This window comes from Solanum lycopersicum, chromosome 4 (assembly GCF_036512215.1).
Source record: "Solanum lycopersicum chromosome 4, SLM_r2.1".
Classification (NCBI taxonomy): Eukaryota; Viridiplantae; Streptophyta; class Magnoliopsida; order Solanales; family Solanaceae; genus Solanum; species Solanum lycopersicum.
This window is the reverse complement of record NC_090803.1, coordinates 5,489,972-5,517,602: the sequence shown is the minus strand read 5'-3', so window position 1 is coordinate 5,517,602 and position 27,631 is coordinate 5,489,972. Positions and strand designations below refer to the sequence as shown.

Sequence of the window (27,631 nt, the reverse complement as noted above, 5' to 3'; positions counted from 1 at the left end):
TTGTATTAGGATTCCTAGTGTAGCTAGTATACTACTCTTCTATGATTCCTAGTGTATCTAGTATATGATTCTATTCCTATATAAGGAGTATGTAACTCAATCATTCAAACATTAACTCAATCACTGATTCTTCATATATACATGAGAATTCTACATGGTATTAAAGCAATAAAGTTTTTTCCACTCTTTAACGTATTAGATTAAAAAAACTAATTATCAAACCGCAATGACCCCTTCTACCAACACTCTTTCAACCTCTTCACTTCATCATCTTATTTTGTCCTACTCTATTGAACTTAAGCCGACGAATTATCTATATGGAGGACACAAATAAATTAGTTGATTCAAGTGATGAGACTAACCTAGTGATATACCGTGGTTTCACGGTATAATTAATACTTTTTCCTTAAGTGTAGTGTGTCCGAAAGCCCTTTTTGTGCTAATTTTGATATAAGTTTCTCTTTGTTTTGCAGGAAATCTGTCCAAAGCTGAATGCGGAGATTTTGAGCGAAAAATGCAGAAGAAACCACCTACGGAGCTTATGACGGTCTGTCGTGCCTGTGACGGTCCGTAGGTGGCAGCGTAGAGAAGCTGCTGAAGGAAGATGGGGAAGTCTGACCAAGTGTGGGATTACGAAGCTTGTGACGGTCCGTCATGGCTATGACTGTCCGTCCTGCAGGTTCGTCGTGAAGATCAGAGAAGTGATCCCAGTACCCAGATTCCAAGAGTTGAAGTATTTTGAAACGAGACCCTCAACGGACTGTTGTGCCTATAACGGTCCGTCACACTTGCCGTCAAGGGGAATGAAGAAAGTAGCAGAAGAAATTACACCAAGTATGGGACGACGGAGTCCACGATGGTCCGTCATGACCACGACGGTCCGTCGACCCAGCCGCGTTTGATTTTGAGAGATTCTTACAAGTAATTTTTGGTGATTAATCAAGCAAATTTTCAGACTTTATTCTTTCTCATTGAAGTAAGTACATGAATTCTTGTTTAACATATTTGAATATTGTGTTTATGGCTATGAGGAACTAAACTCCATAACTAGGGTTGTGGGAACCATAGGCAAATAATGAGATAAACCCTAGCTAAAATAATAATTCTAGAATAGTGTCTTGCATGTATTAATAATTCTTTCGCTTAGAAGTCTTTTTAACGGATGATCAACGTTAGAACTCGCCTTAATGCTACTTGCCGGACCAAGGAGGTAGATAATAGGAAAAGAACTATTAACATAGATTTAGTGTATACTATATAATAGGCTAGTATTGATTGGTACGAGGTAATAACTTAGTCAAATATCGAATACGATGCTTAATATGAGGTAAAGATAAGGGTTAGGAAAGCAAAACGCGCAGCCGGACCAAGGTGCGGAGTGAGATTTTCTAGATGCCGGACCAAGGATTTAAAAATACATAACTTATCACTTTGCATGCAAGATACTAGGAAAGAATTGTTATAGGTAGAATTATCAAGTTATGAACCTGTGGGGAACACGTAAACCCTAGTTACTTTGATTAATTGATTAAAACCCAAAATTAAAAGCTGTTAAGTGTCTCTGTTAAGTTCGTTAGTTATTTTTACTTATTAGGAAATACAAACCCCCCTTTTTATGCTTTTACTTTCTAAGGAAGTCATCAACCGAACAATAGTAATAACAAGTTGAAGTTAAGTCTAGACTATTTTCCTCGTGGGAACGATCCCAACCTCACTAGTTGGGTTATTTACTTGACGCGACCGCTTAACTTCTCATTTGAGAAGTAAGTTTGAGCGTATCAAATTTTGGCGCCATTGCCGGGGATTTTAGCTTTTAGATTAACTTGAACTTATTACTAAAGTTTAGTTGATATTTTCTTAATTTTACTTTGTTTTATTGTTTTTAATTTCCTTTCAGAACTATCCTCCTTGTATGCCAAATACACAGAGAGGAAGAGAACCCTTGTTTCCCTACGATCACGAGCTAGAGCACACACTGTGCAATATGAATCGAAACTTAGGAATAAATGATGAGGATCCAAACCAGAACATCCCAAATCCAGTGGATGTTCATGGTCAGATGTTACTCGACGCTCCGGGTGAACATCAACAGAGGGGACAAAATCCCGTTCCACAGCCCCAAGCATACTACAGAGGGTATGATAACATCGCAGACTCGGATGGGCCACTTGTCTTGCCCCCTCTACCCACAGGCCACACTTTTGTGGTAACTAGTAGCCTGATGCAAATGCTCACTGCCAGAGGTTTGTTTTCAGGGCTACCTTCTGAGGATCCACATGCCCATATAGCTAAGGTAAGGGCAGTGTGTAAAGTTGTGTGGGGAGGCCTGATTTGGAACTAGATGTAATAGGTCTCAGAGTGTTTCCTCTCTCACTGACGGGAGAGGCTGCTATGTGGTTTACTGAGCTCCCATACAACTCCATCTTCACTTGGAACCAACTACAGGATGTCTTCTTAGTACGCTACTATCCGGTCTCCAAGAAATTAAACCACAAAGACAGGGTGAATAACTTTGTGGCACTACCAGGAGAGTCAGTTAGTAGTTCTTGGGATAGATTCACCTCATTCTTGAGAAGTGTTCCAAATCACCGTATTGATGATGAGTCACTGAAGGAATACTTCTATCGGGGACAGGATGATAACAATAAAGCAGTGTTGGACACTATAGCAGGTGGATCTTATGGAGAATGCCCTTATGCTGAGATTGCTGAGAAATTAGAGAAAATCTCCCGTAACAACAAAGCTTGAAGTACTAGGAAGTCCAATACAGGGAACACTTTCGCAGTGCAGTCCACTCACAACCCAGCCATAGACGATATTCGTGAAGAAATGGCTTAGATGAGAACTGAGCTTGGGTTGGTACTAAAACATGTCACTGGGGGTGCAGAAAAGATTAATGCAGTCAACTACTTGGCTAAACCACCACCTCCAATCGATGAGTGTTATTATGAGGAGGATTCCTATGCAGTAAATGAACAGATGGGGGGTTTCCGACCAAGTGCCCAAGGCTCTAATCAGGAGAATTAGCGCCAAGGTCAAGGGAACCAAGGTCAGAACTATGGTAACTACAATCGTGAGGGTCATTATGTCTGAGATGGAAACTACAATCACGACAACAACTTCAACAGGGGTAACTACGGTAATAGAAACGACAGGAATGGACCCTATGTTCCTCCTCAAAATCGTGAAGTTACTCCTAGGGATGGTGGAGGTAGTATGTCGCGAGTTGAGGATATGTTGCATAAAATGATGAGGAGGTTCGATGCTAGTGATGAGCACAATAAGAGTTGAGGAATGATTTAGCGGGTATTAGGCAAAAAGTTGATACACATGCAATATCGATTAAGAAACTTGAGTTACAATTGGCCCAATTATCTGCAACTGTGAACACATGGCACCCGAGCACTCTTCCTAGCAACACTGTCCAAAATCCGAAAAATGATGGACACTGTATGGCAATTACTACTCGCGGTGGCAAGCAAACCATTGACCCACCTATGCCATCTAATGAGAATGAGGTGACAAAAGACACTGATAAAGTGGTAAATGTTGATGCTAATTTAGAGGATAACAGTGCAGAAGATACTGAAGTGCCTAAAAAGGTTACTCCCATGCCTAGGCCACCACCCCCATTTCCTCAAAGATTAGTGAAAAAGACTGAGGATGGCAAATATCAGCGTTTTATAACAATGTTGAAGCAACTTTTTATCAATGTCCCTTTGGTAGAAGCTTTAGAACAAATGCCCGGTTACGCCAAGTTTATGAAAGATTTGGTCACAAAGAAAAGATCGGTTACTTTTGAGGATGATGATAGAATGCAGCATTGTAGTGCTATTGCTACAAGATCTCTGGTCCAAAAGAAAGAAGATCCGGGTGCGTTCACTATTCCTTGTACAATTGGGCTATTACATTTTGCGAAAGCATTATGTGATCTAGGGGCAAGCATAAATCTCATGCCCCTCTCGATTTACAAGAAGTTGGGTTTGGGTGACCCAAAGCCCACTGCGATGCGGCTACTGATGGCTGATCGAACAGTAAAACGGTCCATAGGGATACTTCATGATGTGCTAGTAAAAGTGGAGTCATTCATCTTTCCGGCCGATTTTGTTATTCTTGATTGTGAGGTTGATTTTGAAGTGCCTATTATCCTTGGGAGGCCATTCCTAGCTACGGGAAGAGCCTTAGTAGACATGGAAAAGAGGCAGATGAAATTTTGGTTGAACAGTGAGGAAGTGACCTTTAATATTTGTAGGTCCATGAGGAAGAGTGGTGAGCTCCAATCGGCATCTGCTATATCCTACAACATGGGTGAGACATTTGAGACACAAATAGAAGAACGTCTAGGTGTCAAAGCATTAGCGGCAGTGATAATGAACTTTGATAGTGATTGCATTGAAGAGTATGAGTCATTAGTCGCGGCTCTTGACCGAGGTGATGTTCGGTTTAAACCGAAGAAATTTGAGCTTGATATGAAGAATCGCAAGTCCCCACCGGCTAAACCATCTATACAGGAAGCTCCAAAAGTTGAATTAAAAGCTCTCCCACCTCATCTTAGGTATGAATTCTTAGGAAATGGTGACACTTTGCCGGTAATCATTGCATCAGACCTGGATGAACAACAGGTTCAGAGTTTGGTGAAGGTACTAAAGAGGTTCAAAAGAGCTATTGGGTGGACCATTGCGGACATTATTAGGATCCCTCCTGGTATTTGCTCTCATGAAATCCAACTCATGCCTGATCATAAGCCGAGCATTGAGCACCAGAGACGCTTGAATCCTCCTATGCAAGAGGTTGTGAAGAAGGAAATTATCAAGTGGTTGGATGCTGGAGTAATCTATCCAATCGCCGATAGTAGTTGGGTATGCCCGGTTCAGTGTGTACCTAAGAAAGGGGGAATGACTGTGGTCCCCAACAAAAAGAATGAACTTGTTCCAATGAGACCGGTTACTGGATGGAGGGTGTGTATGGATTACCGTAAACTGAACTCATGGACTGAAAAAGACCATTTTCCTATGCCCTTCATGGATCAGATGTTGGATAGACTTACCGGAAAAGGGTGGTATTGTTTTCTTGATGGGTATTCAGGGTATAATTAGATTTCTATTGCACCAGAAGATCAAGAGAAAACCACTTTCACTTGTCCATATGGGACTTTTGTTTTCAGAAGAATGTCGTTTGGGTTGTGCAATGCACCCGCAACCTTTCAGAGATGTATGATGTCAATATTTTCTGACATGGTGGAGGATACTATAGAGGTTTTTATGGATGATTTTTCTGTGGTTGGTGATTCATTCAAGCGGTGCTTGACCAATTTATCTGAGGTTCTTAAGAGATGTGAAGACTGTAATTTGGTACTAAACTGGGAAAAGTGTCATTTCATGGTGAAAGAGGGTATTGTGTTGGGTCATCACATTTCAGAAAAGGGCATAGAGGTTGATCGAGCTAAAGTTGAGGTAATAGAGAGACTTCCCCCGCCGATCTCTGTGAAAGCTGTGAGAAGCTTTCTTGGGCATGCAGGTTTTTATCGGAGATTCATCAAAGACTTTTCAAAGATTGTACACCCATTGTGCAAATTGCTGGAGAAAGAATGTAAATTTTTTTTTGATAAATCCTGTCTTAAAGCATTCGGTGAGCTAAAAGAAAAGTTAGTGTCTGCGCCTATCATTATTTCTCCGGATTGGAACAGTCCATTTGAGGTAATGTGCGATGCCAGTAGGGTGGTTCTTGGTGTAGTATTGGGACAGAGAAGAAACAAAATCCTTCACCCAATTTACTATGCTAGTAAAGCCCTAAATGAAGCCCAGAAGAACTACACAGTGACTGAGCAAGAACTCCTCGCAGTAGTCTTTGCTTTTGAGAAATTTCGCTCCTATTTGCTAGGTACTAGACTTATAGTGCATACTAATCATTCAGCATTGAGATATTTGATGGCGAAAAAGGATGCGAAACCAAGGCTGATTCGTTGGGTATTACTGCTGCAAGAATTTGACTTTGAAGTGCTGGATAGAAAAGGGACTGAAAATCAAGTTGCTGATCATTTGTCTCGTCTAGAGGATGAAGCTATGAGAGAGTTAGGGGATAAGACTGACATTGATGATACTTTCCCCGATGAACATGTATTGGCTGCTTCACAAGACTTGATTCCATGGTTCGCAGATTTTGCGAACTATCTGGCTAGTGATATTGTTCCATCAGACTTGTCCTTTCATCAAAGGAAAAAGTTCATGTACGATGTGAAGAAGTTCTTCTGGGATGAACCATACTTGTATAGGATTTGCGCCGATGGGCTTATTCGGCGTTGTGTGCCAGAATGTGAAATGTTGAGTGTGTTGGAGGCATGCCATTCTTCACCTGTTGGCGGACATCACAGTGGTATCCGAACCGCTCACAAGATTTTGCAATGTGGTTACTATTGGCCAACTCTTCATCAAGATGCTCATGGGTTTGCTAAAGCATGTGACAAATGTCAACGAGATGGTGGTATTTCAAGAAAGAAAGAGCTCACTCTAAACTCCATTCTTGTGATTGAGTTATTTGATGTGTGGGGTATTGACTTTATGGGCCCTTTCGTGAGTTCTCATGGGATGAAGTACATTCTTGTAGCAGTTGATTATGTATCTAAATGGGTCGAAGCCATAGTCCTCGCAAACAATGAAGGGAAGAGTGTCACTGCATTCTTGAAAAAGAATATATTCTCCCGTTTTGGCACTCCAAGAGCCATTATTAGTGATGGAGGCTCCCACTTCTGCAACAGATTGTTCAAGGGGTTATTGGAGAAATACGATGTTCGCCATAATGTGGCCACTCCTTACCACCCTCAAACTAGTGGGCAAGTTGAAGTATCGAATCGGGAGATCAAACAGATATTGTCCAAAACAGTGAATGCTAGTAGAACGGATTGGTCAAGGAGGCTTGATGATGCTCTTTGGGCCTACCGGACAGCTTATAAGACTCCCATAGGTATGTCTCCATACCAACTTGTATATGGGAAAGCTTGTCAACTTCTGGTTGAGTTAGAGCATAAAGCCATGTAGGCTATGAAGAAGTTAAAAATGGATTGGAGCGAAGCTGCAGAGCAACGGTTAAATGGGCTGAATGAACTTGATGAATTTCGCTTGAAAGCCTATGAAAGCTCAGCCCTATATAAAGAAAAGATGAAGAAGTATCATGACAACAAGATTGAAAAACGAGAGTTTATGGTCAGGGATTTAGTGCTTCTATTCAATTCCAGATTGCGCTTGTTTCCAGGCAAACTCAAGTCCAAATGGATTGGTCCTTACACGGTTACCCAACTATTCCCTCATGGAGCAGTTGAGTTGGAAACTAAGGAGGGTGTGCGGTTCAAGGTGAATGGACAGCGCATAAAAATCTATCTCGGGCATGCTGAATCGGCGAATGAAGTGATTGAGTCATGCCATCTTGATGAAGTCTGAATGGACAGCGCATAAAAATCAGGCGCTTGTTGGGAGGCAACCCAATACTTATCGTATTTTTAATAATGGTAGCATTTTTTCTATTAATGGGTTTTAAATTTGCAGGCACATCACCAGGAAATTCTGTAGAAAACTACTCCACAGTAGCCACTGACAGATACAACGACGGACCATTGCGAATGCAACGGACCATCGTATGCATCCGTCACACCAGGTACGTATTTCTGTCATTTTTGAAATTAGGGCACACACGACGGAACCTACGACGGGACGTCGCAAGTTCGACAGACCGTCATCGGGGAACCGTCGCGCGATTAATGAAATCTACCCGACCCGACCCGGCTGGACCCTTTTCAAAATCTGACCGTTTATACTCCCCACCCCTCCATATTTCACCCCATTACTTCTTTATTCCCCTCATCTCCCCTCTCTTTTCAACTTCCACACTTCCCCTCACTGATCATTGCTCCCAAAATCCTCCTAAGCCTTATACTTATCATCCACTAGTCGGTTCTGCTGCTGTAGGTGTCTACCTTGCTAACTGAATCATTCTCCGTTTGTTTTCTTCTCCATTTCCAAGGTATGTGTCTCTACATTTATACTTATTTATCTTGCATTTTGGTTTTGTAGTTAGTATTAGCTTAGTTCTTAGTTGTATACTGTTTCCTCTATATGATTATGTCTAAACCTAGGCTCAAAATGTTCGTATGTGCCATGTTGATAACCTAGGCATAGGTGATTTTGCTTTGGTAGTTTCCTAGGTTGTTGGGATAGACACATATAGGTCCACAACACTACAAGACCATGTGGGTTCATCGGGGATGCGTAGGGTACCCCCAGTTCTAACACTGCTACTCAGAATGAGACCCCGATGACGGCCCGTCGCACACACGATGGACCATCGTAGGGTCCGTTGCACAAGCCCTAGCACCCCTGCCCAATGACGCATGTGACGGACCATTGTCTTCACGACGTTCTGTCCTGCACAACCATTCTGGTTGTCAGAGACCCTGTTTCTAGGGGTCTCTCAAAATTTTTCTAAGTGTCCTACGACGGACCGTCATACCCACGACGGTCCATCCTGCACGACCGACATGATGGTCAGAGACTTCTCTGATAAGGGTCTCCCAACATTTTCTAAGTGTCCTACGACGGACCGTCGTACCGACGACGGTCCATCCTGCATGATCGTCATGATGGTCAGAGACCCCTCTGATAAAGGTCTCCCAACATTTCCTAAGTGTCCTACGAAGGACTCTTACAACGGACTGTCGTACCAATGACGGTCCGTCCTGCTTGACCGTCATGATGGTCAGAGACCCCTCCTTCAGGGTTATTTCTATATACATAGACCAAGTACAACACGACGGACCTCATGACGGTCCGTCATATCCACGACGAGCCGTCATCTAGCCCGTCGTGTGATACAGTTTCACTATCACTAACACACTATTTTAAATGTTTTATGTTGTATGGGCTTGCTTGGCTTGTTTGACATTACTCGTACTAATAGTGATCCTTTGCAGGTACTATCTACTATGGCACCCAAGCAAGACCGATCCTACGCACGCGGGTGATCCAAGTCTGTTGCCCCGTCTGCACGCTTGATCATCGGGTCTGATGATGAGCGGGACCCTGAATATGTGCCCCCAAGCACTTCCGCACCTTCCCGTGCTGCACGTGCCCCCAGAGCCACACCCAAGATAGTGGCGTCCAGTGTAGTCACTGCCTCCCAGTCTGATGAGGAGCGCACACTGACCGGCACACCCTCTGGGTCAGCCACAAATGAGGAAGGAGCGTCTGGCTCCTTAGGAGTATCCTGGTCCAAGGAAGCTTCAGGCTGTGCTGAGGTTCCCGCACCCGCCACTACTGCAGCGTCGGCCTCGTCTGATGAGGCTGACAGTTCCGACTCTACATCCGGTGCACCAGCCCAGGTCCCCACCCCAGCCTCTAACCAGCCAAATCGGTGGTGCATCGAAGGCCAGTTTCAAGTTTACTTCGACACCAAATTCCTGACTGATAAAGGAGTAATGACTCGGACACTCACCTTGGAGCGGCGGGTACTTACAGGGAGTCTCCCATCGATGCCGGAGATCCACAACCTATTCACTAGGCATCACTTAGAGTGGACAACCCGTCCGTTGGGACGATTCAGCGAGGAAGTGGTCCGAGAGGGATGCTACCGCTAAACAGGCCCCACTGGAGCAGGTTCGAGTCCGGGGCGTGCAGATCGACATTTCCCTGCCAGCTATCCGCCGGTTCCTATACGGCGAGAGTGCAGATGCTACGCGGACTCCCCACACTGCCGAGTTTGACTACTGCTGGCAGATAGTGAAGGATGGCCAATTCTTGCGCGAGCAGGCACTGAGAGAGACCACCAAGAGGTAGATGGCCCTGCACCTATCAGTCGACGGAGAGGGTGCAGATTGGGTCACTGAGCCGAAGGGGGCCATCAAGAAGGCCAACCTCACGTTCGTCGCGAAGTTCTTGTGGCTGCTCGTCCGTCACTGCCTTTCCCCCACAGCTGCTGATAACATCGTCACTTGGGATCGAGCAGTGTTAATAGCGGCGATGATAGCCGGATGGGAGGTCGACTTCGCATGGCTTCTCCAGGCAGTCATGCACGAGAGGGAATTCAAGGTCATTACTACCTACCCTTTCCCGTGTATGATTTTTGCCCTTTGCAGGACCGAAGGTGTGCCCATATGGCACATAGATCAGTTGAAGACCCCGCAGGGAACCGTTAACGTCGGCCTCATCAGAGACGAGGCCAATGAGTTGGCCCCACGTCGAGGGCCTCATCCAGAGCTGCCACCACTTGCTGATGATCTTGCGGATACGGTGGCCCAGGCCCGCACCGCTACACAGGCGTCCACTGACACTACCCCGGTCGAGTCTATCCTGGGTAGTAGCCCAGCCCTGAGCTCATCTCGCACAGCTCCTCTTCCGTTATCGGCCCCGCTTGCTAGGGTCCAAAAATTGGAGGCACAAATGGCCACCCTTCTGCATCATATCCAGCCGTGGATGCAGAAGTCTAGTACTGAGTCTGAAGTGCATATGGAGAGGAAGATGCAGCGGAAGATTGTTGAGGTTCACCAGCGCCTAGATGCATTTGAGTTGAGAGTGTTAGCCCGCCCAGCCCCTCCGGTAGATGTGTCGACTCTTCAGGCTGCAGTCGCCAGTCTTCGTGCAGACATCGACACAATCCTAGAGGCGAGAGTGCCGGAGCCTGTCGATCCTGTTGAGGACACTGTATTAGCGGCCCTGTTTGCCACTTCAGAAAATCCCCCACCTTCCCCTCGAGAGAGTGCCAAGAGGCGTAGGGGTCGATCAGAGGATGAGGCGCGAGCAAGGAAGAAGGAGCGCCGAGAGATGGAGGCCGCGAGGAGAGCCTCACTTGCTGAGGCGGAGGCACACCAAATCAGAGCATCGCAGATAGCGGCTGGGGCGTCTAGCTCCCACACTGTAGAGTCAGCAGGAGGCACTACTAATGGTGCGGTTGTTGCTGAGGACATCACTGAGGGTGTCCAGATTGCTGAGGACACCACTGAGGGTGTCCAGATTGTAGAGGATGTGGGTTCTGGGAAACCAGACCCACCAGCTTGTTTATCGACGGCGCTATGCGCCACAGGTTTGCTTCACCTACCCCTCTAATCTTTAGATTTTTTTTATGCATTGGGGACAATTGCATGCTTTTTTGTTGGGGGTGGAGTAAATGGAAAGTGAGTGTTAGGGTGAAGTCTGGGTAGCCCAACTCACTATCCTCTTTTGGGGTTTTCTTGCTTGTGTTCTTTTCCCCCAAAAGACTGATTACTTTTTCTGTTGAACCGGCACATTATATCTTTTGTACATAGTTTAACTCTGAAGCATGATGGCTAAAATGATATCCCGATAAAACTGGAAAATGTTGCATGACTGGGCGTAATAACTGATAATTGTGTGGCTCTAAACATGAAATAGAGTTACACCATTGCATTACCCTATATCTTCAAGTCAAACTAGGTGTCTGATAATCTGGTATAGTGATGAGATGTCAAGTGAGTGTGAGGAAAGTTGAATAGTCCACTACTAGTACTGAGCTAGAACTTGCCTGGTTAGTCCTGCTAAAAGTAAGTTGTAACGGACAATTAGGAAAGGATCATGGGCCCTTATTCAATATAGCCCATTTCTAGCCTAAATAAAAGAAACCAAATGAAAGTTATCCTTCTTTGATCCAAATAATTTGAGCTTAAAATTAGACCTTTCTTTTTCACCTCAACTGATCTTTTCTGGGAACAAATATGTTGGCTCTGGTCCTTCCTTGGACATGTGCACCTCAGCTTATGCCAAAAGCATAAGTTGAGGGTGGCTAATGCAGAAACAACCTTCGTTATGGCCCTGACCCGACTTTGGGTATTGTGTACCTTGACTCATGGCAAAGCTATGAGTTGAGGGTAGATGTTTTGAGGAATGCTCTGGAAAGTGGGGTTGAAAGAACAAAGAGAGAGAAAGAACAAAAGTAAAGTGACTCAAGAACTCGTTGAAAAAAAAAAGAGAAATATTCAAGAATTACAAACAAGAAAAGAAAAGAGTTACTTACACAAATGAACAAAGAAGGGAAACAGCAAGGTGAAAGAATAAGGAGAAACTGGACGAGATAAAGTGATAGAAAGTGGAAGGTTTAGTCGATATGTCAAGGAGGGCAAAAAGTCACTAAAGTATACCTAAATATACCCTACCTGACTCTGAGCCTACGTTACAAGCTAAAAAAGTCATATCGTGATCCTAAGGGTTGTATAGCGAACTTAAGGCAGTGAAAATAAGGGCAAGCTTATGGCAATAGGTATGAATGAGTGTGACTTTGTTCTGAGAGCGAGTGTTGAAATGTAATCCTTATACTCAAAGTGAAATCATTGTGTGAAAATGAGGATTTTGTTCTAAAGTGAGGACACAAGTTGCAATACCGGAATTGTTAGCACCTCGGTGAGAAATTAAAGAGGATAGGTGTTAGTGCATAGTGAGTCTGTGTCATGTTCGAATCCCACAAAATTCAAGCCTAATAGTGATAGCATGCATAGATTTGATGAGATTAATCGGGATTGATAGCCAAATGATTGCAAAGGATAAAACATGAATACTATTGTACAAAGATTGTGTAGTGAGTCAAAGTGCGTCGCTTCAGGACAAACAACGAATTTAAGTTAAGGGTGTTGATATACCGTAGTTTCACGGTATAATTAATACTTTTTCCTTAAGTGTAGTGTGTCCGAAAGCCTTTTTTGTGCTAATTTTGATATAAGTTTCTCTTTGTTTTGCAGGAATCTGTCCAAAGCTGAATGCGGAGATTTTGAGCGAAAAATGCAGAAGAGACCACCTACAGAGCTTATGACGGTCCGTCGTGCCTGTGACGGTCCGTAGGTGGCAGTGTAGAGAAGCTGCTGAAGGAAGATGGGGAAGTCTGACCAAGTGTGGGATTACGAAGCTTGTGACGGTCCGTCATGGCTATGACGGTCCGTCCTGCAGGTTCGTCGTGAAGATCAGAGAAGTGATCTCAGTACCCAGATTCCAAGAGTTGAAGTATTTTGAAACGAGACCCTCGACGGACCGTTGTGCCTATGACGGTCCGTCACACTTGCCGTCGAGGGGAATGAAGAAAGCAGCAGAAAAAATTACACCAAGTATGGGACGACGGAGTCCACGACGGTTCGTCATGACCACGACGGTCCGTCGTGTGGTCCGTCGACCCAGCCGCGTTTTGGCAGATTTCCAGTAATTAGAATCCTTGTTTAATTAGGTTTTTATTTTTTTATAAATAGTTCGAAAAACCTCATTTTTGAGGTTAGACTCTGCTAGATTAGAAATCATATTATTAGACTTTGTTTATTAGTGTTTGATTTTGAGAGATTCTTACAAGTAATTTTTGGTGATTAATCAAGCAAATTTTCAGACTTTATTCTTTCTCATTGAAGTAAGTACATGAATTCTTGTTTAACATATTTGAATATTGTGTTTATGGCTATGAGGAACTAAACTCCATAACTAGGGTTGTGGGAACCATAGGCAAATAATGAGATAAACCCTAGCTAAAATAACAATTCTAGAATAGTGTCTTGCATGTATTAATAATTCTTTCGCTTAGAAGTCTTTTTAACGGATGATCAACGTTAGAACTCGCCTTAATGCTACTTGCCGGACCAAGGAGGTAGATAATAGGAAAAGAACTATTAACATAGATTTAGTGTATACTATCTAATAGGCTAGTATTGATTGGTACGAGGTAATAACTTAGTCAAATATCGAATACGATGCTTAATATGAGGTAAAGATAAGGGTTAAGAAAGCAACACGCGCAACCAGACCAAGGTGCGGAGTGAGATTTTCTAGATGCCGGACCAAGGATTTAGAAATACATAACTTATCACTTTGCATGCAAGATACTAGGAAAGAATTGTTATAGGTAGAATTATCAAGTTATGAACCTGTGGGGAACGCGTAAACCCTAGTTACTTTGATTAATTGATTAAAACCCAAAATTAAAAGTTGTTAAGTGTCTCTGTTAAGTTCGTTAGTTATTTTTACTTATTAGGAAATACAAACCCCCCTTTTTATGTTTTTACTTTCTAAGGAAGTCATTAACCGAACAATAGTAATAACAAGTTGAAGTTAAGTCTAGACTATTTTCCTCGTGGGAACGATCCCAACCTCACTAGTTGGGTTATTTACTTGATGCGACCGCTTTACTTCTCATTTGAGAAGTAAGTTTGAGCGTATCACCTATATCATCACAGAAACACGTAAAGCAACCTGCTCCACTGGACAGACTCCTAAGAAAACTGCAGCAGGTGAGAAGGATGCAGAAGACACCAAATTGTTGATGACTGGGAGGAGAAAGATGTCTTACTAAGGAGTTGAATATCAGGCACCTTGACAGAAGAAATCATGTACCTGATCGTAGGCTACTCAACTGTCAAGGAGATGTGTGAATGGTTGGAAGAAACATATGTTTAAGCAACAAAACATAAGGAGTTCCAACTCAAGCAACAACTGCAAAGTGTGAAAGCTAGGAACCAAATCAATTGATGAATACATTAAGGAATTCAAAGTCATATGTGATGGTCTTGCAGCCATTCACAAGCTTGTAGATGAGGATAGTAAAGTGATTAACTTTGCTAGAGGTCTAGGTCTTAAGTACAAGACTTCAGGACTGTCATGTTAGGTAAGGCATCATATCCTACTCTTAATCAATTTGTTAATGCTCTTAGGGGTTTTGATATGAGGGAGGATGAAGAAAAAGTGCCACAACAAAATCATAACATGAAATTCTTTGTCCAAAGAGGCAAGGAAAGAGGAAACTACTCTCAAAGAAGAGGAAACAATAACTTTAATTCCAGAGGAAGAGGATTTAAGCCTACTGGACATGGAACATGTTCTTATAACAGCGGAAACGGACCTGCTCCTCAGAACAGTCTTTTAAGTGGAAGTCATGAGAGGAAAAATTCTGATACATGTCAAATTTGTGGTAGGAATAATTATACTTCTCTTAAGTGTTTTTACAGGTGGGATTACTCTTACCAATCCGCATATGAGCTACTACAAGCATTGGATGTCACTAATCTTCAAAACGCTGATGACACCTTGTATGTGGACTCAGGAGCAAGTAATCATATCACACATAACTCAGGTATCTTAATTGATCTTAAACACTACGATGGACCAGATAAAATTATTATTGAAAATGGATCAGAGTTAGACATAAGACATGTCGGGAACACATCTAGATCAGGTCTCACTACTAAAAAAAGGCCAAAAAGAGACCTAGAAATGGAGACCTCAAAAATAAGTCAATAATAAGAGACCTCATGAGGTCGCTATTTAAATTAATATCTTTTATTTTTTTTAATGTAGGAGAGACCTCGTGAGGTCAATTTAATGAATTTTTTTTTTTACCTGACTTATTTAAAAATTTTAAATTTTTAATCTAATTCTCATAAAATTAGAGACCTCATGAGGTCTCTTAAACAAAACAAAAAACCTAGCCAAAATTAAAATAGCTCTCTTTCTTCCCTCTCTCTTTTTCGTCGACCTCCTCTCTCTCTTTCTCGTCGATGTCGACCCTCTCTCTTTCTCGTCTACCCTCTCTTTGTATTGTCTCTCTTTCTCATCGACCCTCTCTCTGTATCGTTTCTCTTTCTCGTCGACCCTCTCTCTCTGTATCGACCCTTTCTCTCTGTATCGTCCTTCTCTCTCTCATCGCCAGCTCTCCGCCGCCAGCTGGGTGATAGATGTTTTTCATATATCAAAGGTAGCAACAAGTTCAGTCCAAAGACTTATCCTTGTGTGTTCATAGGGTATAACAGCCTACACAAAGGATATAGATATTATCATCCATCTACAAGAAGGGTTTACATATCCAGACATGTGTTTGATGAAAATACATTACCCTATGTTCTCCAAATCAATCTCAAACTAACAAAATATTTCTTCTGTTGAAAAAATGTCTTCGATTCGTACAGTTTTAAGTTTGACTACTAGTCTTAATTTAGAGATTGAGCAGTTGAATGTAAAGACGACTTTCCTTTACGGTGACCTAGAAGAAGAGATTTATATGGAACAACTTGAGAGCTTCAAAGTAGATAGTAAAAAAAAAATTATGTGCAAATGTGGAAAGAGTCTTTATAGCTCAAAGAAAACTCCTAAACAGTAGTACAAGATGTTTGAATATTTTATGAAGGAGCAAGGCTATAGGAAGACTTCATCATATCATTGTGTATTTATACAAAAAATTTCTGATGATGATTTTATCATCCTTTTGCTGTATATGGATGATATGTTAATTGTGGGCAGAAACACTTTCAAGATTGACGAGTTGAAAAAAGAGTTGTATACCTTTTTTTCTCTGAAAAACTTGGGTCATGCCAAAAAAAATGTTGAGCATGAGAATTACTCGTCTCAGAGATGAAAGGAAGATTTATTTGTCACATAAAAAGTCCATTGAATGTGTACTAGAGCGCTTCTCTTGCTGATCATATAAAGTTGACCAAGAAGATGTGTCCTACATCTAGAGAGGAAAAAGAGAGCATGAACCAAAGTTTCATATTCCTTCGTCTTCGAAAGTCTAATGTATGCAATGATATGCATTAGACCTGATATTACTCACGCAATTGGTGTTGTCAGCAGATTTCTCGATAATTCAAAAAAATAGCATTAAAAAGTTATGAAGTATATACTCATGTATCTTAGTGGAAGTTCAAATAAATGCTTGTGTTTTATAGCATTAGACTCAATTTTAAAGGGCTATATAGATGTGTATATGACATGTGACCTTGATAACAGAAAATTCACTATTAGATATTTGTTTACTTTTTCAGGGGAGTGCTATGTCATGGTAGTCGAAGTTGCATAAGTGTGTTGCATTATCTACAAATGAAGTCGAGTATCTTACAGTTCTGAAGTCGGCAAGGAGATGATATAACTAAAGTTATTTCTTCAAGAGCTTGGTTTGCATCAAATCGAGTATATTGTTTATTGTGAAAGTCAGAGTACAATAGATTTGAGCAAGAACTCCATGTACCATGCAAGGACAAACAGATCGACGTCGGTTATCATTGGATCCGTGAGAAAGTGGAGAGTGAATCATTTCACATCAAAAAGATCCACATAAGTGGAAATCTTGTAGATATGATGATCAAGACGATATCGAATGACAAATTTGAGGTATGCAAATAACTTGTGGGTATGAGCTCTCTCTAAAGAAGGGGAATATACCTCCTTCTAGTGAATGGGACTAGAGGGGGAGATCTGTGAGGTCAATCCCATGTTCTTTATATTAGTCAATTTTTACTACTCAATTGCTACAAGTAATTGTTAAAAAAGAATAGTAATAAGAGTTGAAATAAAAGGTTTGGTAGTCGATAAATTGGGAAGATTTGAAATCTTTTGGACTTTGCTACATTTGCCTATATCATTAGTGACATGGGCATGAGTTTCTCCTTCTATAAATAGAGCATTCTTGCTCGTTTGTAGAACACACCAAGTTAGAGGGAAAAATATATTTTGAGAGTAAAGTGAGGTATTTCATAGACCATATAAGAAAAATAATCTGAAAAAAATAGAGTGTGAGCGATATTTTAGTAAGGTGAAAATCAAAAGAGTGTTATTCTTATTGAGTGTGTAATAGTCACTTTGAGTATTGTATTTGTGACTACATTGTGTAAAATTCCTAACTATAGTGATATCAGTTGCTCCTCTTGACCCATAATTTTTTTCTTTTTTAGAAGAATTTCCACATAAAAAAATTTATATCGTTATTTTTCCATTTTATTTTTATTATTTTGATCATATATATTTTTGTTTTAGTCCGCATTTCCCAACATAATCTTCCGTATTGATTTGAGATTCGAATCTTTAGAATTATGTATCTAAGAGGATGATGATTTTTATAGCCTATAATTAACTATTTTTCTTGTAATTATAAACTTTAGATTTCTTTAAGTTACTCTGTAATATAACTTTTTATCGATTTTTTCAATAAAGATGCAATATGAAAATCTATAAATAAATAAATAATCAAAATTCTTTATTATTATTGTTATTATTATGAATATGAGTTGACCATACTTTGAAATAAGAAAAAACAATATTTCACCTTCGTATACAATAATCGCATATGATTCAAATGACTAGGTTAAAAAAGGAAAAATTACATAAATCATTACATGTTTAAAAATAATTACTGTTTTTAGCGATACTTTTTTTTATTACCATTTATAGTAATATTGTAATAAATCTGTAATATATATTAAAAGTGAATTATGTATGTAATATATTTGAATTATAATTGTTTTTGAAATATATTATGTTTGTTTAGTAAAAAGATGTCACATTGTATTATAAGTGTATTAAAAATATGTGATAAATATATTATTCATCATTTAAACTTATATTATATTTGAATAATAAAATTTATTTTTATAATATATATTAAACGTGTATTATAAATAAATTTAAAATGATTAATAAGAAAAATATTATTACTACAAATAGTAAATATTTTTTATTATAGTATATTTATGTAAATTTCCTATTAAAAAACATATTTGGGCCTTGCTCAATTTTCACTAAACCATTATATGCATGTGGCAACAAAAGTAACTTAGAAGTAATATTAAAGGTTATACTTTTTTCTGAATTATTTAGTAAATTAATGTCCACATGCCAATAACACCTCTCTTAGGCAAACATTTGGAATAATTGCTTCAAACTACAATAAAATTTTTCGATATAAAAACGAACATTTTTATTATAAAATATTTAATAACAAAATTTATTCTTAATAAGAAGTTTCATAAAAAAAAATATCTTGAATTAGGACCATCTCTAATTCCAAAAGTCATTTTATGAGACGAAAATTATTCAAGATCATAAAAAGAGGCAATTCCATTCCTAGAAAGCTCATGTGAAACTCAATATCACTCGAACTAGGCTTGCTAATTGGAGCACGGATAATATGATATAGGAAAATCGAATATCAAGTAAAATGAGAAATTGAATGAGCCTTAACTTCGATATCATGATGAAAAAATGATTTTAGACATAACTCAATCTCAAATATAACTTATGATGTGAGAAATGTTCAAGATTATGTAACAAAAAAAAACATATCACCCCTAAACCCTAAAGAGTTGATATGGAATTCAACAAACTACATGTTTGAATTTTGGGAATGCAATCGTATTTAGTAGAGAACCTTTTTTTTTAAATGAAAGTACTCGATATGAATTAGTCTGAATTAATTAAATTATAATAATACTCATTTCAACTTTAACTCAAATACCATTCTCTTTCAAATTTAATTAAATATTATCCGAACGCTTATACAGTGATTTTTTTTTGCCACCCGACAAATACTTTCAAAAAAGCTTAGCTCAAATATCAATTTTTCTAACAGAAAATTAAGGTCACATTACAAACAAGCAGAAAGTTTTTTGTACTTGTTGATCTTAACGTCGAGAAGTTGGCAAATCAATTCACTAGCAAGGACAATAATTAATTGTATTACTACCAAACCTAAGAGACCTAAAAGATCTAATATTTGACATAAACATGTGGAAAATCTAATTACAAATATTTTGTCCAATTTCAACAGTTAATTGATCAAGTTTTCATGATCAATCAGATAGCTTAATGGAACAATAGATAGTTAAGGTATGAACTTGATAAAAAAAAAAATCATAATTTTAATCCATTTACTTTTTATTTACGTCTACTAGGATAACTAAAGTTTTATTTGATAAATTGAGAAAACACATTATGGAAAAGTAGACGAAGTGGGCAAATGAATGAGATACAATTTTAACATTATTGAGAATTTAAAAATTATTACACCGTAAAAAACGTTCTTGCTTTAATAGCCTTTAACGGCAAAATTTTGAATAATTGGATCCTAACCTACCAAAGTAATCAAAAGGGAAACTTACATAAATATATTATAATAAAAAAATATTTACCATTTATAGCAATAATATTTTTATCTCACTTGATCACTTTTAATTCATTTATAATACAAGTTTAATACATATTACAAAGAATAATTTATTATTCACATATAATACAAATTTTAATGATGAATAATACATTTATCACACATTTTAATACATTTATAATACAATGTGACAATTTTTTACCAAACAAACATGATATATTTCAAAAAACAATTATAATTCATATATATTGCATACATAATTCACTTTTAATTCATATTAGAGATTTAACAAAGTATTGCTATAAATGGTAATAAACAAAAAGTATCGCTAAAATCAATAATTATTTTTTAAAATGTATTAATTTATGTAATTTTTCCTAATCAAAATTAATAGTGACAATCAATCTCAAATATCCCCTAAAAGCTCTCGGATATTTTTAAAGATTAAAATTTCAAATATTTCATAAATTCATGGAATATTCATAAATAGATCAGATCCAAATCATTTTAATTTGATAAATACGTCATTAACAACCTTCAAATTACGTAGATCTAGTACAAATCATCTTAGTTTGATAAAAAAAAACCTCTAACTATGTAGATTAAGTCAAAATCGTTCTAGTTTGAACAATATGCCACTAACCTCCCTCAAATTACATAGATAAAGCTCAAATCATCCTAGGTCGATTAATACGTCACAAATTGCCCTCGAATTATGAATAAATATTTTACGAGAGAAGAATCAAGGAAGGAACAGAATTGTAATCGCATTTGATTTAACAATAAAATATTCATATTTTTTTCACAAAATAAAAATTAAATTAAATACCAATGGTTATTACCATAATTAAATAGAAAATATATGTAGCGATATGATGCATTGACGAAATACATTATCCTTCAAAACTTGCAAATAAAGAAAATCTTAACCGAAAGCATTCTCGTTTTAATAATCTCACAACAAATCTAGATTAATTCTAAGGAATCCAAATTAATCCTTTAATATAAATTGATCATTTTTTGTGACATATTAAAAACATGTCATTCTTAATAATAACATCCTTTATATTGGTATTTATATTCATATTCATTTACCGTTTACACCAAATAAAGTAAGTTATCTATAAAATTAAGAATTAATATATATTTAGCCATGTTTAAATGATTATATATTCATTGGTCTAATGTATATAACGAATAAACTTGGGATATTAGTGAAAGAATAATGAACTTGAAACTTCAATTGAGGTAAATTAATCATTTGTTTTCTAACTTAATTAGTGATATCTACAAAATTCATAGCCTAATTAGTTATCATTCATTAGCAAGTTAGATTCAAAGTATGTTTCTTAAATGTGTGTGTATATATATTCACAGAACGAGTTTTATGTTGTTTATTTGTTGAGAAATATTTAAAAAAAAAATTGTGTTTGACTATAAATGTATTGTTTTCTTTTAAAAAAATTATGAAATTAATTCTAGCAAAGTTATTTTTTAAGGGGTGTTTTTGAGCTAAGCTAACTCTATTATTTTTGTTTATCTATAAATTACAAGTTTGAAAAATGAAAGTCACTAATCTAAATGGGATCAAAAAGAGCTAAATCCTACTAGAGCAAAATGCTTCATGTTTGTAAAAAAAATTCCAGCACGGAGAATGACTTTTTTTTTTTTACAGAAACTCAATTTTTCTGTAAGTAAATAAAATAAAATATAGTATGGATATCGTATTATATTTTAAAAACAAAAAATGGTATAAATTATTCTATTTTCGTACTCATTATACTAATTAATCTAAGATCACATTGTATAATACAGTCATTAAAGAGGAAGATCTAAAATTAAATTAACGTTTGATTATATATTTTGATGTTTTATTTTGAAAATTTGTCTTCAAAACTAATCAACTTTTGAGAGAAATTTTATTTTTGCGTAAAATTTATTTTTTCCAAGTATGTATATATTCAAATACAACTTCAACAAAATTATACCTGATATATTAATTTCATAAATAAAGTGTATACAGACATTATATCTACCTCATAAAGATAGAAAATCTTGCACAAAACTCTCGATGCAAATACAACAAATCAAAGTATTAAAAAAAACTTCCAAAAATAAAAAAAACACATATCAAATAAAATAATACAAAACATCCCAAAAAAAAAGAAACAATAACAAAACCAAATTAATACGGCAACTAAATAAAAATTTCATGCATAAGCTCTCACGCTCTTTTGCCAAACTAAAACTCAATTGCTCACTAACCTTTTACTTTAATCACGATCTTCATGCAATCATGCCCTCTTACTTTAATAACATATTCTGATTAAATTGAAATAATATTATGTGTAATTTAATAACCTCTTTTAATATTTAGAGTCAAAAATCACAACAAATTTTTTAAAAAAATAAATTCAAAATTTAACGGTAAAATTTAAATTTAACTTCAAAATCTAACGTAATGAAACAGATCTAAAATAAATTTCGGTCATTATTATAATACATAAGTTGACGAGTCATGTTCTCCTTCCTAACATCCGTTCAAAAGTCGACGTTTTGTTTGAGGTTCACCCTCTACAAAAAGCGCGTGAAGTAAAATCCAACTCCCTCTCCTCCTCCATATCTATTTCCCCATTTCATTTCTCAGGGAAATCGAGATCTGTGCTCACACCCCCACCCCCTCTAAACCCCCTACCCCTACCCCTACAAAATTCATATATACAACATTGATGTGCACAAAATTCGTGAAGGAAATGGAGAAGATGGCGTTGTACGTCGTCGTTTTGCTAATCATCTGCTATGCATCGCCGGCGAGATCAGACGGTTCCGATCATAAGTATAAATCCGGAGATCAGGTTCCACTTTATGCTAACAAAGTCGGTCCGTTCCATAATCCGAGGTAATTTATTAGCTAATTACTATATTGCCGTTAGATCTCTTGCTTTTTTAAAATTGTGATGCTGAATTGTACATTTGTGTGTTTCTCTTGCTAGAAAAAACTAAAGTGATTTCTCGTGGAAATGTGGGTTTTTGTGTTCGGAAAGTTGTCGGTGGTTATGAAAATGAGAGATTTTTGTTGAACTGTGTTGATTGCTGGTGTGTTGAGCTGACTTACTTGTTCTACAGTGTAGAAAGAGTTGAGATTTGATGAATTTGAGATCTCTTATTGCTATGAATACAGTGTTGATAAGACTAAGAGTTCTTTTAGTCTAATTAGAGATATGTATGTTCGTGATATGGAATAAGGGTGAGATTTAGGGATTGTGAACATTTACTACGTGTGGAACTCAGTTAACAGTGTATTCTATCTAGCTTAATCAAGCTAGCAGATGTGAGAGTTCTCGTTGAAATGTGGTAGTGTTGTTGTTGTGGTGGTTATAAAATGTAAGATTTTTGTTCAAATACATTGATGCCGGTGTCTAAGTTGACATATGTATTTTACAATGTAGAAAAAAACTAGATTTGGTGAAATTGAGATCTCTATTGCTATGATTCCATTTTTCTGTAGAAAGGCTTTAATTAAGTCTTTTGCCGGGAGTTCTTTTAGTCTAATTAGAGCTTTGTATGTTCATGATGGAATATGGGTGAGATTAGGGGTTTTGAACACTTACACTGTGTGAAGCTGAGTTAAAACAGTATTCTATCTCTCTAGATCAAGCTAGAAGCTATCTGCTTTCTGGTTGAAATGTGGTAGTGTTGATTTCGTTGTGCTCAAAGAGTTGTCAATGAAAGATTTCTGTTGAAATACGTTGATGCCAGTGTCTGAGCTGATCTGCTTATTGTATAATGTAGAAAGAGCTAAGATTTGGTGAAATGACATCTCTTATTGCTATGATTGCATTTCTGTGTCGGGACTAAGAAATATTTGGTATTGATATACTTAATTAAAGTGGAGTTCTTTAAGTTTAACTAGAGCTTTACGAATAAGGGTGTGATGAACATTTACGATGTGTGAAGCTGAGTTAGTACTGTATTCTATCTGACATGATAAGCTAGAAGCTATCTGTTTTTTCTTTCCGATTTGCAAAGCCTAGCTCTTGTTACTCTCTTCTAAGTGCCATACTCGTCACCTACAGCCCGGTAAATAAGCTAGTTGATACAAATCTAATTTGCAAATGTTGAGGCTTAGATGGTATAATTTCCGTGTGCGTAGCAAGCTCTTGTTATTTAAATTTGAGCGAACATGTTGATGCATATGAAAAGAGAAGATCATAAAATGTAGAGCAATATACTCATAGTAACTTTTTCCACCACATAATTTGTACAAGTAGTTGATGCTGAATCCCCTAAACAGTCACTACTTCCCATGCCTTGTAACAGATGGGTGATAAAGAAGTATAATCAGGAAACATTGAATTTGCCATGTCCTTTTTCCCCACAAGTTTTGATGTTCTCATTGGAGACAAATGGTAGTTACCTATGGCTCTGCATGTGTCTCTTATGAACATGTCTCAGTTCTGTATTTTTTTAAAATTATCTGGGTAATAACTGATGGCTTGTTATGTTTTGGATTATCCTTCCAGTGAAACATACCGCTTCTTTGACCTTCCTTTTTGTACTCCAGGTATGTAACTATTGTTCGTAAGTTTCCTTTCTTCAGTTACCCTGTAGATTTTTAAGTTCCAATTTACCAAGGGATGCTCTTGCAGATCATGTAAAAGAGAAGAAGGAAGCCCTTGGTGAGGTCTTGAATGGTGACCGATTGGTCAGTGCCCCTTACAAGCTTGACTTTTTGTATGATAAGGACTCAGAAATAGTTTGCAAGAAGAAGTTGTCCAAGGAAGAAGTTTCTCAATTCCGCAGCGCTGTTGCTAAAGACTACTACTTCCAAATGTATTACGATGACCTGCCCATTTGGGGTTTCTTAGGGAAAGTTGATAAGGAAGGAAAGTCTGACCCCAGCGAGTACAAATACTACTTGTTTAAACATCTTCATTTTGAGATCTTTTACAATGATGATCGTGTGATTGAGATCAATGCACGAACTGATCCTAATGCCCTGGTAGATATTACAGAGGATAAGGAGGTTGATGTTGACTTCATGTATACTGTAAAATGGAAAGAGACAAAAACACCTTTTGATAAGAGGATGGAGAAGTACTCACAGTCTTCCTCGTTGCCGCATCACTTGGAAATCCATTGGTTCTCAATTATCAATTCTTGTGTGACAGTTCTTCTCTTAACTGGTTTTCTTGCCACAATTCTTATGCGGGTCCTTAAGAATGACTTTGTCAAGTATGTAGTAATTTTGTTATTTTGCTTGTTATGTACTTTTGTTGGTTTTTTGGTACAAAATTGTCTTAGTCTTTGGCTCAAATATCATTCATATTTTTTTTTTATTAAGGTATGCACATGATGAGGAGGCGGCTGATGACCAAGAAGAAACTGGGTGGAAATACATCCATGGTGATGTGTTTAGGTACCCAAGTCACAAATCCTTGATGGCTGCAGCACTTGGGAGTGGCACACAGTTATTCACATTGTAAGTATTTTCTGAATGGTTTACTCTGGAAAAGTAAATTTTCAGTAGAATATTAAAAAATTCTGTTCAATGTGGGTTTAATCTGACAGCTTCTTGCTTGGTAATTAGGAAATTTGTCGTCTCAAGCATGCCTTTGTTAACACTGTTTTCCTTTCACTTTGTAGGACCATCTTTATTTTCCTTCTCTCACTTGTTGGTGTTTTCTATCCATACAACCGTGGAGCTTTATTCACGGCACTGGTCGTCATATATGCTCTCACATCTGGTATTGCAGGCTATACTGCTGCCTCTTTCTATTGCCAGCTAGAAGGGACAAACTGGGTTTGTTTTCTTCTCTCTGTTATATTGCATTTCCAGTTGAATATAGTTTGAGAATTTTATCTACCTTACTAACGTCAAAACCCCTAATTCTGAATATTTGCTTGCTGTCATCCCATAAGAAGGGAAAATGCTTTGATTATTTTTTTTCCCAATAACAAGCTTCCGTGGAGTATTTTCTCTATCATTTTCTTAGGACACTGAAAATTGAAGGTTTGTAAATAGTAAGTCAAATCATTTGTTTGCTGAAAGGCACATACTCTGATGGCATAACATAACTTTGACCCTCTATATTAAGGATTTAGACTGTTCATCTGCTATTCCCTTGCTCTTTTGCTAAGCAAATGAAAAACCAGAACTTGGTTACTCAAAAATCCTATTCAAGCAGGCAAAACAAGCTGCTCATAGAGTTCTGTTCTTTTTCCTTGATTTAGGTGTGTCGTGTGTGATGTTCTGTATGGTAGATGATTTGTTGCTTATTCCTTCTGGACAGAACATTAAGGAAGCCAAGTTGGTATTTAGAAAAGCAGTATATCTTTATTCTGTCATACAATTAACTTCATCTTTTAAAGGTCAAGGCCAAAATATATTTCATGCTTCATTCTTTTTCGGTTTGTCTATGCCATCAAATATTTGTTTCTGTGTTTGTTTAGTTCACTGTTGCCCGAGCAAGCTTAATCATTAGATTTCATTTCTTCCCTGCAGGTCAGGAATTTGATATTGACCGGAGCCTTGTTTTGTGGACCCCTGTTTCTCACGTTCTGTTTCCTTAACAGCGTAGCAATTGCATACAGTGCTACTGCTGCACTGCCTTTTGGAACCATTGTGGTCATCTTTCTCATATGGGCTCTTGTGACATCACCTTTACTTGTATTGGGAGGGATAGCTGGAAAGAACAGCAGGGCTGAGTTCCAAGCTCCTTGTCGAACCACCAAATACCCAAGAGAGATCCCACCATTACCTTGGTACCGCGGAACTCTACCTCAGATGGCAATGGCTGGGTTTTTGCCTTTCAGTGCCATATATATCGAACTTTACTATATATTTGCAAGTGTTTGGGGTCACAGAATTTACACCATATACAGCATCTTATTTATAGTCTTCATCATTCTTATAATTGTGACTGCTTTTATTACCGTGGCCTTGACATACTTTCAACTTGCTGCTGAAGATCATGAATGGTGGTGGAGGTAAGTCTATCATTTTACTTGTGTCACTGTTCCTTGATCTTTCTTATGAATAATCTATGCATTTAAGCAATTTGAGAAACATTTTGTGATTATGTTAAAATACATTTACCAGTTCATAGTAGTGATTGTATATATGTTTGATCTGAATAGGGCTTTCCTTTGTGGTGGATCGACTGGACTTTTCATCTATGGCTACTGCTTGTATTACTATTATGCCCGTTCCGATATGTCTGGCTTCATGCAAACCTCATTCTTCTTTGGATACATGGCTTGCATCTGCTATGGTTTCTTCCTCATGCTGGGGACTGTGGGTTTCCGTGCAGCCCTATTTTTTGTCCGTCATATATACCGGTCAATCAAGTGCGAGTAGGAAGCTAGTACGACGGTCGTACAGAATGCTTTACAGATGTGGTAGGGCAATGTGGTATCCCAGAAGACCTTGTAGGATCTCTTGAGAATGATGAAGCATGTATTATCTTACACCGGAAAGTTAAGAACTTTTTGCCATTTTTCATTTACATCTCAGCAATTTATATCGATTAATAGGGGTATATTAGAGTTTCTGTTCCATATTGCAACACAATTATCCTAATCTTGTCTAGTATTATTCCTTTTTACTGCATTGGACAAACTTTGAGCTATAAATTGTACTGGTCCCAAGTTCCAGAAGATTGTATCAAAAATGTGTCATTCATTTATTTTATGTTCTAAATCTCGCTTTCAACTTCAACGTATTATTTTTTGTTTC

At 37.9% G+C, this 27,631-nt stretch overlaps 3 protein-coding genes and 1 pseudogene across 3 annotated transcripts; all 4 read left to right on the top strand.

The window, feature by feature from the left end:
* Positions 1-1,956: 1,956 nt before the first annotated feature.
* On the top strand, positions 1,957-7,226 carry LOC138347843 (uncharacterized; annotated as a pseudogene).
* Positions 7,227-9,010: 1,784 nt separating this feature from the next.
* LOC138347880 (uncharacterized) lies at positions 9,011-9,622 on the top strand (the record flags this gene model as incomplete). Its single annotated transcript, XM_069296522.1, has 1 exon — positions 9,011-9,622. A coding segment is annotated over one exon (612 nt), but the record flags the coding sequence as incomplete, so codon positions are not given.
* Positions 9,623-9,815: 193 nt separating this feature from the next.
* LOC138347879 (uncharacterized) lies at positions 9,816-11,206 on the top strand. The gene has a single exon (XM_069296521.1). The coding sequence runs from the start codon at positions 9,822-9,824 to the stop codon at positions 11,085-11,087; it is 1,266 nt and encodes a 421-aa protein (XP_069152622.1). The 5' UTR covers positions 9,816-9,821; the 3' UTR covers positions 11,088-11,206.
* An 11,197-nt stretch (positions 11,207-22,403) lies between these two features.
* LOC101265912 (transmembrane 9 superfamily member 3) lies at positions 22,404-27,595 on the top strand. Its single transcript, XM_004236633.5, has 7 exons — positions 22,404-22,792; positions 24,417-24,457; positions 24,543-25,128; positions 25,238-25,375; positions 25,540-25,696; positions 26,399-26,883; positions 27,034-27,595. Exons 1-7 carry the CDS (start codon positions 22,623-22,625, stop codon positions 27,251-27,253), a joined length of 1,797 nt encoding a protein of 598 aa, XP_004236681.1. The 5' UTR covers positions 22,404-22,622; the 3' UTR covers positions 27,254-27,595.
* The last annotated feature ends 36 nt before the right edge of the window (positions 27,596-27,631 follow it).

Coding starts and splice junctions, on each gene's coding strand:
- LOC138347879 (XM_069296521.1), top strand. CDS start 9,822: ATGGCCCTGCACCTATCAGTCGACGGAGAGGGTGCAGATTGGGTCACT.
- LOC101265912 (XM_004236633.5), top strand. CDS start 22,623: ATGTGCACAAAATTCGTGAAGGAAATGGAGAAGATGGCGTTGTACGTC. Junction 25,697..26,398: donor AGCTAGAAGGGACAAACTGG/GTTTGTTTTCTT, acceptor TCTTCCCTGCAG/GTCAGGAATTTGATATTGAC. Junction 26,884..27,033: donor GATCATGAATGGTGGTGGAG/GTAAGTCTATCA, acceptor TGATCTGAATAG/GGCTTTCCTTTGTGGTGGAT.